The sequence below is a fragment of the Silurus meridionalis genome, chromosome 27, assembly GCF_014805685.1.
Source record: "Silurus meridionalis isolate SWU-2019-XX chromosome 27, ASM1480568v1, whole genome shotgun sequence".
Lineage (NCBI taxonomy): Eukaryota > Metazoa > Chordata > Actinopteri > Siluriformes > Siluridae > Silurus > Silurus meridionalis.
This window is the reverse complement of record NC_060910.1, coordinates 2,781,041-2,796,193: the sequence shown is the minus strand read 5'-3', so window position 1 is coordinate 2,796,193 and position 15,153 is coordinate 2,781,041. Positions and strand designations below refer to the sequence as shown.

Here is a 15,153-nt window from a genome sequence, read left to right as displayed (position 1 = left end):
GGACCAATCAGATTCCAGAATTCAACCACAACAATGGAATGTATACACTTCTATAAAAAAGGTGTACAGGTGATTTTTCGATAGCGCATTTGAGATCGATTTTGTTTTGTATGAAAACATCAGGGCCTTCACATACGATGCCTTTCTTCACGTGATTTGACGTTTCGCTGTTGTTCGGGATGATAAAAGTTTGCTGGAAACCCAGACAATGCTGATCGAAAGTCTTTCAGTGTTGATTTAGTCACTAAAAGAGTTCACTACTAGGAATATATGATGCAACCTGATGAAAGTATTTGGCCTCCACTTGCATTAGAAAGCAACCCTGCAGACTGGGACCTTCCCACACTACTTAGGGTGCACACTTCACTGCGCAGGGCGCTAGTACGCGCGGCGTTCCTCTGACCAATAAGGAGCCGAGGCGTGATGACGTGAACGCCGTGCTCAGCCAATCAGATCGCAACACGACAGTAGATATAGAATGCTAAGTGACACCAGCCGGCATTTTCTGTGGAGAAGGAAGAGCGCAGCTTCATAAAAACTCTTTTCCTCCTTTTTTTTTATAATTAAAAATACATTTTAAACCCTGAAAACAAGATGGTGGTGGTGACAGCAGGGCCCGGAGGAGCCCATAAAGTGCTTCTTATTTCTTCTTCACACTCCGGCGACTCGAACAGCGCTGCTCTTCCTTTACGGAAAAGGCAGCGACTCACACATCTGAGTCCTGAGGAAAAAGCACTTCGGAGGTGAGAAAAACAACATTTTAATCATATATATATATATATATTTTTTCTTCATCAGTCAGGCGGTATTCGATAGCGATAAACCGATTAATATCGACCGAACTGATTAAATGCGTAGTCTTTTACCGCCCCCCACCCCCACGGGTTGCCAGATTGATTGTTTTTTAAGGGGAACAAAGTCGTTTTTTTTCTTCTACTACCTTATTCGCTCTTCATTCCTAAATGTCAACGAATTCAATACCATTTCTATAATACTCTGACTGCCATTCGTTCCTGTGACCACACTAAATTATATTCCAGTATTAAGTATTAAATAATTGAAATCCCCAAGGTTGCCAGACACAAATTCTCCCTTTTTTCTCCTCATGTCACTTTCTCCAAACTATAGTTACATTTTATTATTTTTCAAGTAAGCTCATTATAGTTTCATTAGTGTTTTTGAAGCTCATGTACAGTAAACATGCGGCATTTTATTTTATTTTAAATGGTGAAAAATATTCTGGCTCGGGTTGCCAGATTTCCAAATGCCAAATATACAGTATCTAGTAAATGCTTTCGATGGAAATCAGGGTTGATTAGAAAATCATGGTATTTTTCCCCCCTTAGCTTTAAACGATTTGGAAAAAGTAATTACAAAACCCCCCCAAAAAAAACTTTGTATTCACGCTTCGAAGTTCAGATCACAGAATCTTTATAAACTAAGGAATGTATGTACTTTGGCACTTAGTGTTGCCAGTCCCCGGTTATTCCTCCTATATTCCCACTTTTTCTTTTTGCATTTAATTTATAAAATCAGACACTTGGGTATATAATGTATTGAGTGAGAGCGGATAAAATCTTGTATAACAGTAGTGATTTGGGAAAAGAGTTTAAAAACTAGGATTCAGAGGGGGTATAAACTGGCGCTCTGGCGACCTTGAAGCCACACCTATTTATACATATTCAATTCTGCCTGCGTGGCACAGACATGGTTGAACCTCAGACTGCACTTATTTACATAAACATAACTAAGATAATTAATTGCATGCATGGTTAATTGTTTATATTAAAAAATAATAATGTGCGCAAATTTTAATTGCAAATGTTGGTGTTCTAGGAAGCTGAAGAACAGAGTCGCAGCACAGACAGCAAGAGACAGAAAAAAGGCCAAAATGGGAGAACTGGAGCAGCAAGTCCTGGAACTGGAGCATGAAGTAAATTTTTAGTTATTACTCCATAACAAATATATATATTTTTTTATTAATTGTAATTGCTAAATTACCTGATGGATCTTCTTCCAGAATCAGAAACTCCACATGGAGAACCAGATGTTGAGAGAAAGAACGAGCGATCTGATGAGCGAGAACGAGGAGCTGAGACAGAGACTGGGGTTGGACACTCTGGTCAGAAAAGAGAAGGTAAAGAGGGTTTAGACTGGGGAGTTATGATACCGGACGGTTTACAAGCCGACAGCACGTGGATCAGAGGATCGAGGGCTTTCTCATCATCTAGAACTTTAAACTTTAGAACTGATAAGAAGCAAAAAAAACCCTGTTTATCATCATGGTGGTTTGGCTGCCATGCGGTTATAAAGTCAAACCGCTTAATCTGATAAACTGAGTGGCCATTTTACTCAAAAAAATGTTCAATAATGGTAATAAATGAGCAGATTGGGTTGGGTGATGCTACATTACTATATAGAATTGCTGCATTTTATTCATATTTATTATAAACGGATGTAGTGGTGGTGGTGGCCCATGTTCCTTATCAGAGGAGGCTTTCTTTCCATAAAAGTTTTATTACAGTAATAAAACAATATTTTGTCTAACGAGGCGAATCTGCTGTTATTGTGTATAAAACCGCTTTCGATTCTTCCTCGTGTGTAGGTGCAGGTGTTGGAGTCCGGCAAGAACGATTTGGTTTTGCTGAACGGGTCTTCTGAGTCCGCAGCACTCAGGCTACGTGTGCCTCCGCAGCAGGTGCAGGCCCAGCTATCGTCAAAGCTGAAGAGTTCCCCATGGATTCTCACGTTCCTAGCACTTCAGACTCTGAGGTAAGCTTTTTTTATTTATTTTTTTCTGGGATATGTGCGAGTTTCAGATCCGGGAGTCTCCACGATTATAAACTAAACAACAGTCGCGTGTTCTGAGACAGTGTCAGAGTAGTGTTTAGAACGAACATTGAGTCAAGTTGCTGAATTCGAATCAACTCAAACTGACTCCCTTTGAGTTGATTGGGATTCAGCAACTTGACCGATTGTTTGTTCTACATACTACAGCGAAATTGCCATCGATTTCTACTGAATCTGGATTATGCTGGAACCCGAGTGTGCGCGTGTGTGTGTGTGTGTGTGTGTGTGTGTGCGTGTGTGTGTCTCATTTCCACACTTCCTCATACCTCTAACTGACATTTCGGATTCAGTTTCCGGGTTAAAATTTATATTTACAGGAATTCACTCCAGGAAACGTGTTTATACGTCAAAGAGCATAAATCATTCCTGTTTATCCGGTGCGCAGGATGAAGAGAAGCGACTTTGGAATGCTAATCGCTTCTTGTTCTGCCGGTTTGATAGCGAAGCAGATCATGGCATTGTGAAAGAAGTTGGTTTTTTTCTAGAGAAGGATGTGGTCGGTGTTTGGGTTCATTTCTGCAGATAAGCAGCTTGCTGATTTTAAAGCATGCAGTGATCATTTTCTTTCTCTCTCTCCTTCACAGTCTGATCTCTTGCTTGGCATTTTGGACATCATTGAACCAGAGCTGTTCCTCAAAGAAGCTCCAGAGCAGAACCATCCTGAGCAGTTCCTGCTGGTCGGATCAACCCCTGGTCCGCTACCTACCCCCTCATCTGGAGTTGTGGGGGCCACACCAGTTAAGCTGGAGGCCCTTAATGAACTGATCCAGTTCGACCACATTTACACCAAACCGGTAGTAGATGCAGTAGAGGAGGAGGAAGATGATGAGGAGGAGGAGGAGGAGGAAGAAAAGAGGACATCTACGAAGTGAGCATCCAAGACAATCAGGACTCGTTCATCTTCTCATCGTCCTCTGAAGACGAGGAAGTGGAGGTGGAAGTCGAAACGACGTCCATCAAAGACGAACCCGAGGAAATGATCATCCCCGTGACTGAGAGCGACTCGATCGCGGTCGACGACTTCCTTTCCGAGGCGTCCTCGTCCTTCGGAGGCTTCGACAAGACGGCGTACCTGATGTCCGATACGTACAGCGACTCTGGATACGAAAGGTCACCTTCCCCTTTCAGCGACATCTCGTCCCCGCTTTGCCCCGACACCTGCTGGGAAGACATGTTTGCTAACGAACTTTTCCCACAACTTATTAGCGTCTAAATAACCAACACGTCGCTCGGTTTCCAACGTAATCCTAGCGTACAAAAGATCATTTAAAAATAAATATATATCTCCTACATTAATGTACAGTCGGCACAAATTTCCTTTTCTTTTTAAATCCCCTACTGATACCAATAAGTTTTTCTTCAGGGAAAGAAGTTGGAGGTTTACAAAAAGCAAAGTTCAGTATTTTTGTCTGAGACAAAGGGGAAGTTCAGTGGGAAATTATTATTATTATTATTTTTTTTTTTTTTTTTTTAAATGTATTTATTTGTACCCGTTTCCAGAGTCCTGTATCGTAATCTGTCCACTTAAATGTTGTATACCATCCTTTTTCTTAGCGCCTTCCTCGTGAAATCTTCTACTGCATTAAAAAAAATTTTGCTTCGCATCCTGGTGGTCTTTTCATTTATTTATTCATTTTATATTCACGCACTAACATTTATAGATCATATCACAGTCAGATGTCCACAAATCTTTATTAGTGGAATTGTATGTTTAAAAAAAATAAATAAATCTGGTCCCCATATTTAGATTTGTTTAGTGGAAGTTTGTGGACACTTGTAATTTTGATAGTGTGAGGCACAAGATGTAAAAGTACATAGAATGATATTAATGAATCAAACACTAATATTTAGTAAAATTTTCATAAAATAAATAAAACATTACTGATTTCACTGAAATTAAGAGAATGTAAAATACTTCAGAAAAGTACAGATATGTGGAAAAAGCTACTTGAATACTGCAATTAATTACATTTACTTCCTTGCTGTGGGAAAGAAACGGCACCAGGATTTAACACCAACAGCTTCATGTAGAAACATGGCAGAGATGCACATTAAATTGTATATCTATTATAAAATGTATTAATCTTAACATGTTAAGGCATTACTTTCTCTGTGTGATTCAGAGCATCAGAATTCTAGATGGTATAATCCATATGTACAATAAATATGCAAAATGAAGCATTATGATCTGTTTAATCAGTAATGGTGGCTAGGTGAGAGACCTTAAACCAATCTCATGTTCTCTGCTTCACATCAGTCTGTTCTTCACCTCCACATCATGCACTAGCTGTGGATTATTATTATAAGTAGATTATTAGTTCTCTCACACACTGGAGTGTAAGTATGTTCAGTTCTACCCCTGAACAATTCTGGGTATTAAAATGTCCTTCAAAACTTTACCGTTTTATAAATTTTAGTTTTGACCATTTAACAATTTTATATATATTTTAACTTCTGACTGAGTCTCATGCAAAGGAGAAATGTATTACAGTTTAAAAAAGCGTGTTGTTTCCAGAATGACTATATTCGGTTTCAGCAGGTGCACATGGATTTCACTAAAACCACAAGACACACAGAAATGCTGACGAAACCACACCCCTTTAAAAATATATAAATAAAACCTGAATATTGACTGATAAGTTACTGAATACTATATATAAAGAGATGTTAGCATGTTAGATGTTCTTCTGCTCCTGCACAAGAACAGAGTATGACATGTAGTGAAATGCTTTTTACGGCTGTCCAATATGTAAACATGATAAATACAACAAATATAAATTGAATATAAAAATTAAATTAAGTAAAATAAAATAAAAGTATAAAGTGTTTCATATAAATATAATTATAAAAGTATGAAAATAGGGTTTCTTAACCTTATTTTCATACTGGTTTCATACTGGTTCAGACTGGTTCAAGGTGAAGGTTGGACTGCATCAAGGATCGGCTCTGAGCCCTTTCCTGTTTGCAGTGGTGATGGACAGGTTGCAGGATTAAAAACGAATTTATGAGAGGAACAGCGCATGTAGGACGTTTTGGAGACAAGGTGCAGTGCATGTGGTTTGGTTTGGACATGTGCAGAGGAGGGACATGGGGTATATCAGTAGAAGAATGCTGAAGAAGGGGGGGCAATGGAGATGGATGATCCGCTGTGGAGACCCCTAATGGGAGCAGCCGAAAGAAGAAGAAGTGGTGCAGTGAAGCAAAAGTGAGACAGAGTGTGTCCTGGTACCAGGTGTTTCTGGTTTATTAATAACAACAACAACAATAATAATAATAATACAATTAATTAGATTTGTGCATTTAACCATTTAATCGTGAACAAATCAAATTCCATGATTTGAAATCTCATTAATGACAATACAATACAACACAGTCAAGTGTCACGCTGCCATTTTTGGTCAATTTACCCTGTGAGACTTTGTCACATTTGTCCTGCTCTATATGAGGAGATAAGATTAAAGCTGTAACTGTGTGTGAGACACTGATCAGGTCAAGATGGCTTCCCTGTTCAAACACACACACACACACACACACACACACACACACACACACACACACACACACACAGCTGAAAGTCTAACTTATGTAATAGCTGAGTTGCCCTTTGACTGCACTGATCAACAGCAGAATCCTGCTCCTGTCTGTAACACGGCAGTTACGGTGCTATTTTCTTTCTCGGGTCACACCCGATTATTATCCTCAGGCTAAATCCGTAGTCTGGGCGGGGAGTCTTTAAAAGGCTAAAGAGAAAGAGAAGGGCGGGATTGTTATTAGAGCACAAAATATTTAACATCGTCAATTAGGTGTAGTCGAGTTAGCATGTTTCAGATAACTGAGTCTTCACGTATCTTTACACCACCTGCTATTCTTTCTTGGCAAAATAAATACAGTATGTATAAATTTATCTTTACAGCATTGATAAAACAATATAAGACAGGAGTTACTGATCGTTCAGGTTTGTTTTATACTAACTATTAGAACAAAACAACATTTAGATCTGTGTAGATTGTTTTAGTAAAAAGCTCCTGTCAAAAAGATTTGAACACCTCGTCTACCGTGTTTGAGACAAATGTGACATTTTTGTCTCTAACAATAGAACTTGTGTAAGATGGAGAACAAGAGAGTTGTTATCAGACTGCCTCAAATCCACACTCACACCTGGAGGTGGAAGCTTAATGGTTTGGGGTGGTTTTGGAGCAGGGAAGGACACATGAGCCGGAAAAGTGAAAAGAACCAACATGGCAACTATTCCATACTTCAACACCATGCAATTCCGTCTGGACTGCGGCTCATTAGAATCGACTTCACCGTACAACAAAACAACGCCCGAAACATACGTCCGAGTTCTGTTAGAGTTATTTAGAGAGTCGTCTGGACTGATATCTATCATGGAATAACCTGCCCAGTCACTGCATCTAAATCCTACTGAACTGCTCTGGGATTAATTTAATCACTAGAAAAAAACCTCTAAGTGAAAACACCTTTCCAAAGTTTCACATGAGGCTCGGAAAAGTGTTTTAGCTGAATGTTGGAGAAACAAAGTGTCCAGATGTTAAGATTGTGTAAAGGGGGATTTTTTATGGACATTTATAGATTTGGACAAAAGTTTTAGGACACCTAATGATAATGATGATTGGTATTTGCTTTTTGAACCTTCTATGCAACATTCAGTCTTGCTTTGCTGTTATAATAACCTCCATTCTTCTGGAAAGAAAAAAAGCCAGGAGTCCCAATATTTTTTGCAATATATTATAGCATTTACTGGAAAATACCTAGCAAACAAACTATTTGTTTAATTATTGCTAACTTCCTGACTAATATGATATGATATGATATGATATGATATGATATGATATGATATGATATGATAATACTGGTTTGTGATTGGCTGGAAGTTTAAAACGTTGAACACACAGGTAGTTTGTGAGCCCTTTATGATGAATACGGTGATTTTAAGGAATGGCTCAAAGCCCAAGAACGATTTGACAAACTGGAAAAAGAAAACGTTTAAATTAGAAATAGAATAAAAAACAGTACATGAATGACTTCAGTTAAACTCGTCCTCTATGTTGTGTGTCTGTGCAAGTACATATATCACACTGCACCACTTCCCCTGGCAGGGGCTGAGGTTTCGGCTTTGTGATGCAGCGAGTTTCAGTTTGCCTGTGTTCTGACGCGGTTTCTTTCAGTGGAACGAAACAAAAATAAATAGTGTCACGTCCTGGAGGATGAGTACATCATCGCATCGTTGTATCGGTGCCAAATGATTTTAGTGTGTAGATAAAGATGGAAAAAGTACAGAAACCCCAGTAAAAGGTCATGTGTCAGCGATGGGACTTTTCTCCCAGTGTTCGTCTTTTCTCTGCTCATGCTGGCACCATTTCCTTTACGGTGAAGTCCAGGCTTAAATCAAAGCATGGGAAGTAATACAGACCTGTCATTAGCTCGAGAGTCCCGGGATAAACCCTACAATTAAAAGTGTCAGGTTTTGTTTAGAGCTGTAGAGGAAAAGCCCCTTTAGAGTGAAACTGTTTTAGGATGTAGCTCTCAAACAGGAGGTTAAATAAAAATAACTAAGAAGATGAAAGTAATACCCCATGCACAGATGATCCAAAGATATTGCTTTAAAACCGAACCATTAGCAAATGTCGAGAACCGTTTAAAAAATGTTTGTATTTTTTTTCATATATTGACCGATTCAGGAAAGAGGAACGTCTCCAGGCTCAGATATGGACCTAAAATAGAAATGCTGGATCATCTAGCATGCGTCTGATGCCTCAGGCATGTCGGATCATCCAGTCAGAGTACTGTAAAGGCCCGGGTTAGGTTTCAGTACAGTTCTTAACACTGTCTGCAACATCAGCTTAAAATTTCTACTCGCTTTATCAATGCACCAGAAGCGAACGTATCATTTGGGTTCGATTACCAAACGATCTTCTCTGCACTACACGACCTCGTGTGTATCATGACAATGACGGCATCGAGGGCGTGGAAGGAGACAAAACACTATGGAAATTTCCACTGCGATGTGTTCTAATACTAAGTATAGTCTCTCTGTCCTCAGATGGTCTACAAGAGCTTTGAATACACACTTATCCTTTCTATATTAAGGGCTTGTGAGAATTCACACATCACCAGTGTGTGTAAATACAGTACTGGGTGATGGTGCGTGATCTTGCGCACACAGGTCAAATGAAATGAATGCATATTGAAGCTTTTTGTTTAAAACCCCCCAAAACACTGCATTCATGGTTTTGGGACACCAGACTTTCCCCAGCCATATGTGGTTCTTCTTCAAGTTCTTGTTGGAGGCATACAGCACGTCTGTGGATGTGGTAGCATGAAATCTTCCTTTCACTTGAACTAGGAGGCCCGAAACAGGGCCAGCATTACAAAACCCCTGTGCACAAAGCCAGCTCCACAAAGATCTGCTTTGCATGGGTTGGAGTGGAAGATCTCTGTGTTCAAATAAGGAGAGATTACAAAGAAATGAAATTCATTTCTTCACAGACAGAGGAAGTGTAAGTGCAGATCTCAGCACATCTAACCTCACACTGCAATCTTCCTGTCTGATTTACAAATGTGTAAGGGGATGGCAGGGTTAGTCAGGGTTGGTATGTGTAATGTGTAGTTAGGGTGGTTGGCAGGGTTATGGTAAATGGGTAGTTATGGTGGTAGGTAGGGTTAGGGTAAATGTGTAGTTATGGTGGTAGGTAGGTTAAGGGGAAATGTGTAGTTATGGTGGTAGGTAGGATTAGAGTGGATGTGTAGTTAAGGTGGTAGGTAGGTTTGGGGTAAATGTGTAGTTATGGTGGTAGGTAGGGTTAGAGTGGCTGTGTAGTTATGGTGGTAGGCATGTTTAGGGTAAATGTGTAGTTATGGTGGTAGGTGGGGTTAGGGTGGATGTGTAGTTATGGTGGTAGGTAGGGTTAGAGTGGCTGTGTAGTTAAGGTGGTAGGTAGGTTTAGGGTAAATGTGTAGTTATGGTGGTAGGTAGGATTAGAGTGGATGTGTAGTTATGGTGGTAGGCACGTTTAGGGTAAATGTGTAGTTATGGTGGTAGGTAGGGTTAGAGTGGATGTGTAGTTATGGTGGTAGGTAGGTTTGGGGTAAATGTGTAGTTATAGTGGTAGGTAGGATTAGAGTGGATGTGTAGTAAGGTGGTAGGTAGGTTTGGGGTAAATGTGTAGTTATGGTGATAGGAAGGATTAGAGTGGATGTGTAGTTAAGGTGGTAGGTAGGTTTGGGGTAAATGTGTAGTTATGGTGGTAGGTAGGATTAGAGTGGATGTGTAGTTAGGGTGGTAGGTAGGTTTGGGGTAAATGTGTAGTTATAGTGGTAGGTAGGATTAGAGTGGATGTGTAGTTAGTGGTAGGTAGGGTTAGGGTAAGTGTGTAGTTATGGTGGTAGGCAGGGTTAGAGTGGCTGTGTAGTTAGGGTGGTAGGTAGGTTTGGGGTAAATGTAGTTATAGTGGTAGGTAGGATTAGAGTGGATGTGTAGTTAGGGTGGTAGGTAGGGATAGGGTAAGTGTGTAGTTATGGTGGTAGGCAGGGTTAGAGTGGCTGTGTAGTTAGGGTGGTAGGTAGGTTTAGGGTAAATGTGTAGTTATAGTGGTAGGTAGGATTAGAGTGGATGTAGTTAGGGTGGTAGGTAGGGATAGGGTAAGTGTAGTTATGGTGGTAGGCAGGGTTAGAGTGGCTGTGTAGTTAGGGTGGTAGGTAGGTTTGGGGTAAATGTGTAGTTCAACATTCACTGCTGCTTTAAGTTTAAATGCATAAATAACCAAACTCCTGGTTCAGAAAGTAAAAGACGTCTTTTTCGGTTTTGAACACCTGCAGTAAATGCAAAAAAAAGGTTTCAAGCTCTATGCTGAGTTTCATACTGAATGCATCAGTAAGGTTTTGAGCACTTCACACTCCACACTCATTCAGGTGTTATCATTGTAAGTGAACACAGGGCTCTGTTCTGGTTCTAGTTCTGCTTTGAGGAACCAGCCTGGATGGTTTTGAAACCTGAAGGTTTAATCTGTACACAATAAGTAAGGAATAAACCACTTGGTGTGTGAGTGCAGCTGGAGCAAAATATTATGCTGGGTATTTTGTCATTTTTAATTTTTTTATTAAAATTACAATTAATACAATTATTAATTGTTATTATGTTGATAGATCTTAAATATCTTCTAAAAGGGCACTACTGAGAGAAATGAATAAGATATCAACATGTTTCCCAAAGACAAAATTACAATTTACAATAAGCTTGCTGTTAAAAATTTGAACCCTCAAAAGATAAGTTTAATAACCATGTGTTTGTCAGCTTCCTAAAGAAGTAAATAATTTTCAAAATCATATAAACAAGTCAAATATGCAGAAAATGCTGGAGAAACCAAATACTGTGCAGTTCCTGGAGAACATTTCTAAAGAAGCTCAGGACAAACAGGAGACTCGAGTTATTTACTTTCCAGGTAAAACACAGTATTAATAATCAGTGTAAACCCTTTTAACACCTGCTGTATGAAATTAAATTTTTATCATCTCATTTTCTTGTGATTAACATTTTACAGATTCTGCAAAGGACATTATACTAATGACCAACCCTGTAAAACCTTTTATCTGCTTATAGTTACATGTTGTAAAGCATCAATGATACCCAAGGCCTCTTCTGTCACTTATATTATAGCTGCTATAAACACTCATTCCTCTTCTTTTAACTTACTAATGAGAAGCTAGATCCCAACTCCCAAATGGGTAGTTATGGTGGTAGGTGGGGTTTAGGGTGGATGGGTAGTTATGGTAGTAGGTGGGGTTTAGGGTGGATGGGTAGTTATGGTGGTAGGTGGGGTTTAGGGTGGATGGGTAGTTATGGTAGTAGGCAGGTTTAGGGTGGATGGGTAGTTATGGTAGTAGGCAGGTTTAGGGTGGATGGGTAGTTATGGTGGTAGGTGGGGTTTAGGGTGGATGGGTAGTTATGGTGGTAGGTGGGGTTTAGGGTGGATGGGTAGTTATGGTGGTATGTGGGGTTTAGGGTGGATGGGTAGTTATGGTAGGTGGCAGGTTTAGGGTGGATGGGTAGTTATGGTGGTAGGTGGGGTTTAGGGTGGATGGGTAGTTATGGTGGTGGTAGGTGGGGTTTAGGGTGGATGGGTAGTTATGGTGGTAGGTGGGGTTTAGGGTGGATGGGTAGTTATGGTAGTAGGCAGGTTTAGGGTGGATGGGTAGTTATGGTAGTAGGCAGGTTTAGGGTGGATGGGTAGTTATGGTGGTAGGTGGGGTTTAGGGTGGATGGGTAGTTATGGTGGTAGGTGGGGTTTAGGGTGGATGGGTAGTTATGGTGGTAGGCAGGTTTAGGGTGGATGGGTAGTTATGGTAGTAGGCAGGTTTAGGGTGGATGGGTAGTTATGGTGGTAGGTGGGGTTTAGGGTGGATGGGTAGTTATGGTGTTAGGTGGGGTTTAGGGTGGATGGGTAGTTATGGTAGTAGGTGGGGTTTAGGGTGGATGGGTAGTTATGGTGGTAGGTGGGGTTTATTTATTTATTATGAATGATTTTATATATTTTCTGAGAGAGAGAGAGAGAGAGAGAGAGAGAGAGAGAGAGAGAGAGCACTGTTATAAAAAAGGAATCTGATTTGGGAAGTGATGTTAAGAAGCAGTTATATCTTTTCCTGATGCAGGAAATGGAAAAGAAGAAGCTGCAGGTTCAGAGGAAGGTTTCATAAGCAGTAAGAGAGGAAGCGCTAAAGTAGAGAGAGAGAGGGGGGAACAGCAAAATGACCCTTCAGAGATGTAATCTCACCCACTCTGCTGTGTACCTGCTACATTTCCATTAAGCATCTTTGGCCTTTGTGGTGTGTGACGTATGTGGGTCAGTGTGTGCATGATTCAGACCGGACAATACGCGTCATCAGCCCTGAGAACAAGGAACTGCTGAATATAAAAGAAGGCGCTGTAGTGGAAACGTGGCCCGTGTCTTGGATTTGGAAAAAATGTTTGCTTTACCTTTCTTCACTTAAAATGAATGAATTATAAGTAAAGGAGTTATACTGCATACGAAGCAACAGATGGAAATCTAGAACTCTGACTGAACATTTTAGTGTTTTGAGGATGTTAATAATGTAAACATCGACCATTATTGTTAGATGGCTGGTTTGTTGTCCATGTTTTTTTCACTTTGTAATTCAAATGCATGGAGGTCAGTAGTGATGTAAACAGGATGAGGATTTAATTTAACTCTGTACATTTCCATAATATGCTCAATATTCAATATCTCAATCAATTCCAATAAAATCAGACACAAAAGATTTTGAAACGTGCAATGACAGAAATTTCAACATGAAAAATCTAAATAGTGTTTTTAAATAACAGAAGCTCTGACAAACAAGTGACTCGTATGGTAGGTTTTGCTACATAAGTGGAATTTGGTGATATTGTGGTAAAATATAAAGCGTATTCATTTCAAGCCTATGAAAAAAAGATCAAACTGATCCATTGATTCGAAACACAACCAGAAAGGAAATGGAGGTATAGGGTGAGTAAGGAAGAGAGAAAGGGAGAGAGGGAGGAGGAGGGAAAGACGTCATTTAAAACTCACTCTACGATTACCATGGCTTCACTTCCTGTCTATGTGGCAAGTCTTCTACACACCCTCAATGTGGAAAATTGTACACACACACACACACACACACACACACACACACACACACACACACACACACACACACAGCCCTTGTGTTTTTTTACATTCCTTCCACCCCAACATCTGCATCCACATAAGAGCAAATGTCATATGTTTGAAATCTGGCACACACATTATATATATATAGTTTTGTGAAAAAGTGTTTGCCCCCTAAACCTAATAACTGGTTGGGCAGCAGCAACAACTGCAATCAAGCGTTTGTGATAACTTGCAGTGAGTCTGTTTCAGCGCTGTGGAGGAATTTTGCTCCACTCGTCTCTGCAGAATTGTTGTAATTCAGCCACATTGGAGGGATTTCGAGCAGGAACCACCTTTTTAAGGTCATGCCACAGCAGCTCAATAGGATTCAGGTCAGGACTTTGACTAGGCCACTCACAAGGCCTTAATTCTGGTGTTTCTTCAGCCATTCAGAGGTGGACTTGCTGGTGTGTTTTGGATCATTGTCCTGCTGCAGAACCCAAGTTCACTTCAGCTTGAGGTCATGAACAGATGGCCAGACATTCTCCTTCAGGATTTTTAAGTAAACAGCAGAATTCATGGTTCCATTTATTACAGCAGGTCTTCTAGGTCCTGAAGCAGTGAAACAGCCCCAGACCATCACACTACCACCACCAGATTTTACTGTTGGTATGATGGTCTTTTTCTGAAATGCGGTGTTACATTTACGCCAGACGTAATGGGACACACACCTTCCAAAAAGTTCAGTCCACAGAGTATTTTCCCAAAAGTCTTGGTGATCATCAAGATGTTTTCTGGCAAAACTGAGATGAGCCTTTATGGTTTTTTTTGCTCAGCAGTGGTTTTGGTCTTGGAACTCTGCCATGCAGAACATTTTTGCCGTCTCTTTCTTATGGTGGAGTCATGAACACTGATTTTAACTGAGGCAAGTGAGACCTGCAGTTCTTTTGGATGATATTGTGGGGTCTTTTATGACCTCTTAGATGAGTCATCGCTGTGCTCTTGGGGTAATTTTGGTCAGCTGGAGACTCCTGGGAAGCTTCTCCACTGTTCCATGTTTTTGCCATTTGTGAATAATTTCTTTCACTGTAGTTCACTGGAGTCCCAAAGCTTTAGAAACGTCTTTATAACCTTTTCCAGACTGATGGATCTCAATCACTTTCTCTCATTTGTTTCTGAATTTCTTTGGATCTCGGCATGATGTCTCGCTTTTGAGCATCTTCTGGTCTACTTTACTTTGTCAGGCAGGTCATATTTAAGGTTTCCTTGATTGTGTACAGGTGTGGCAGTAATCAGGTCTGGGTGTGGCTGGAGAAATTCAACTCAGGTGTGATAAACCACAGTTTTAACAGGGGGGCAAACACTTTTTCACATGGGGCCATGATTTGGATTTTCTTGTCCCCCAATAATAAAAACCTTAATTTAAAAACTGCATGTTGTGTTCACTTGTGTTCTCTTTTACTAATATTTAAATTAGTTTGATGATCTGAAAGAAATCTTTTTCACACCACTGTATTCTCATTACAAAAGAAATATTAGCAAAATTATCCCGTAAATTCTCACCTATGGCTATTTAACTGACCGTTTATACATCAGTGTCAAGTACACACACCCACCCACACACCCACCCACATGCTGTTGGTTTACTAAACAC

At 40.1% G+C, this 15,153-nt stretch overlaps 1 protein-coding gene across 1 annotated transcript; it reads left to right on the top strand.

Moving 5' to 3' along the window:
* Positions 1 to 485: 485 nt before the first annotated feature.
* Positions 486 to 4,454, top strand: xbp1 (X-box binding protein 1). The gene is given in 7 exon segments (XM_046842174.1): positions 486 to 743; positions 1,837 to 1,933; positions 2,021 to 2,137; positions 2,606 to 2,686; positions 2,689 to 2,772; positions 3,435 to 3,699; positions 3,753 to 4,454. Coding segments are annotated over 7 exon segments (1,104 nt in total). The 5' UTR covers positions 486 to 594; the 3' UTR covers positions 4,064 to 4,454.
* The last annotated feature ends 10,699 nt before the right edge of the window (positions 4,455 to 15,153 follow it).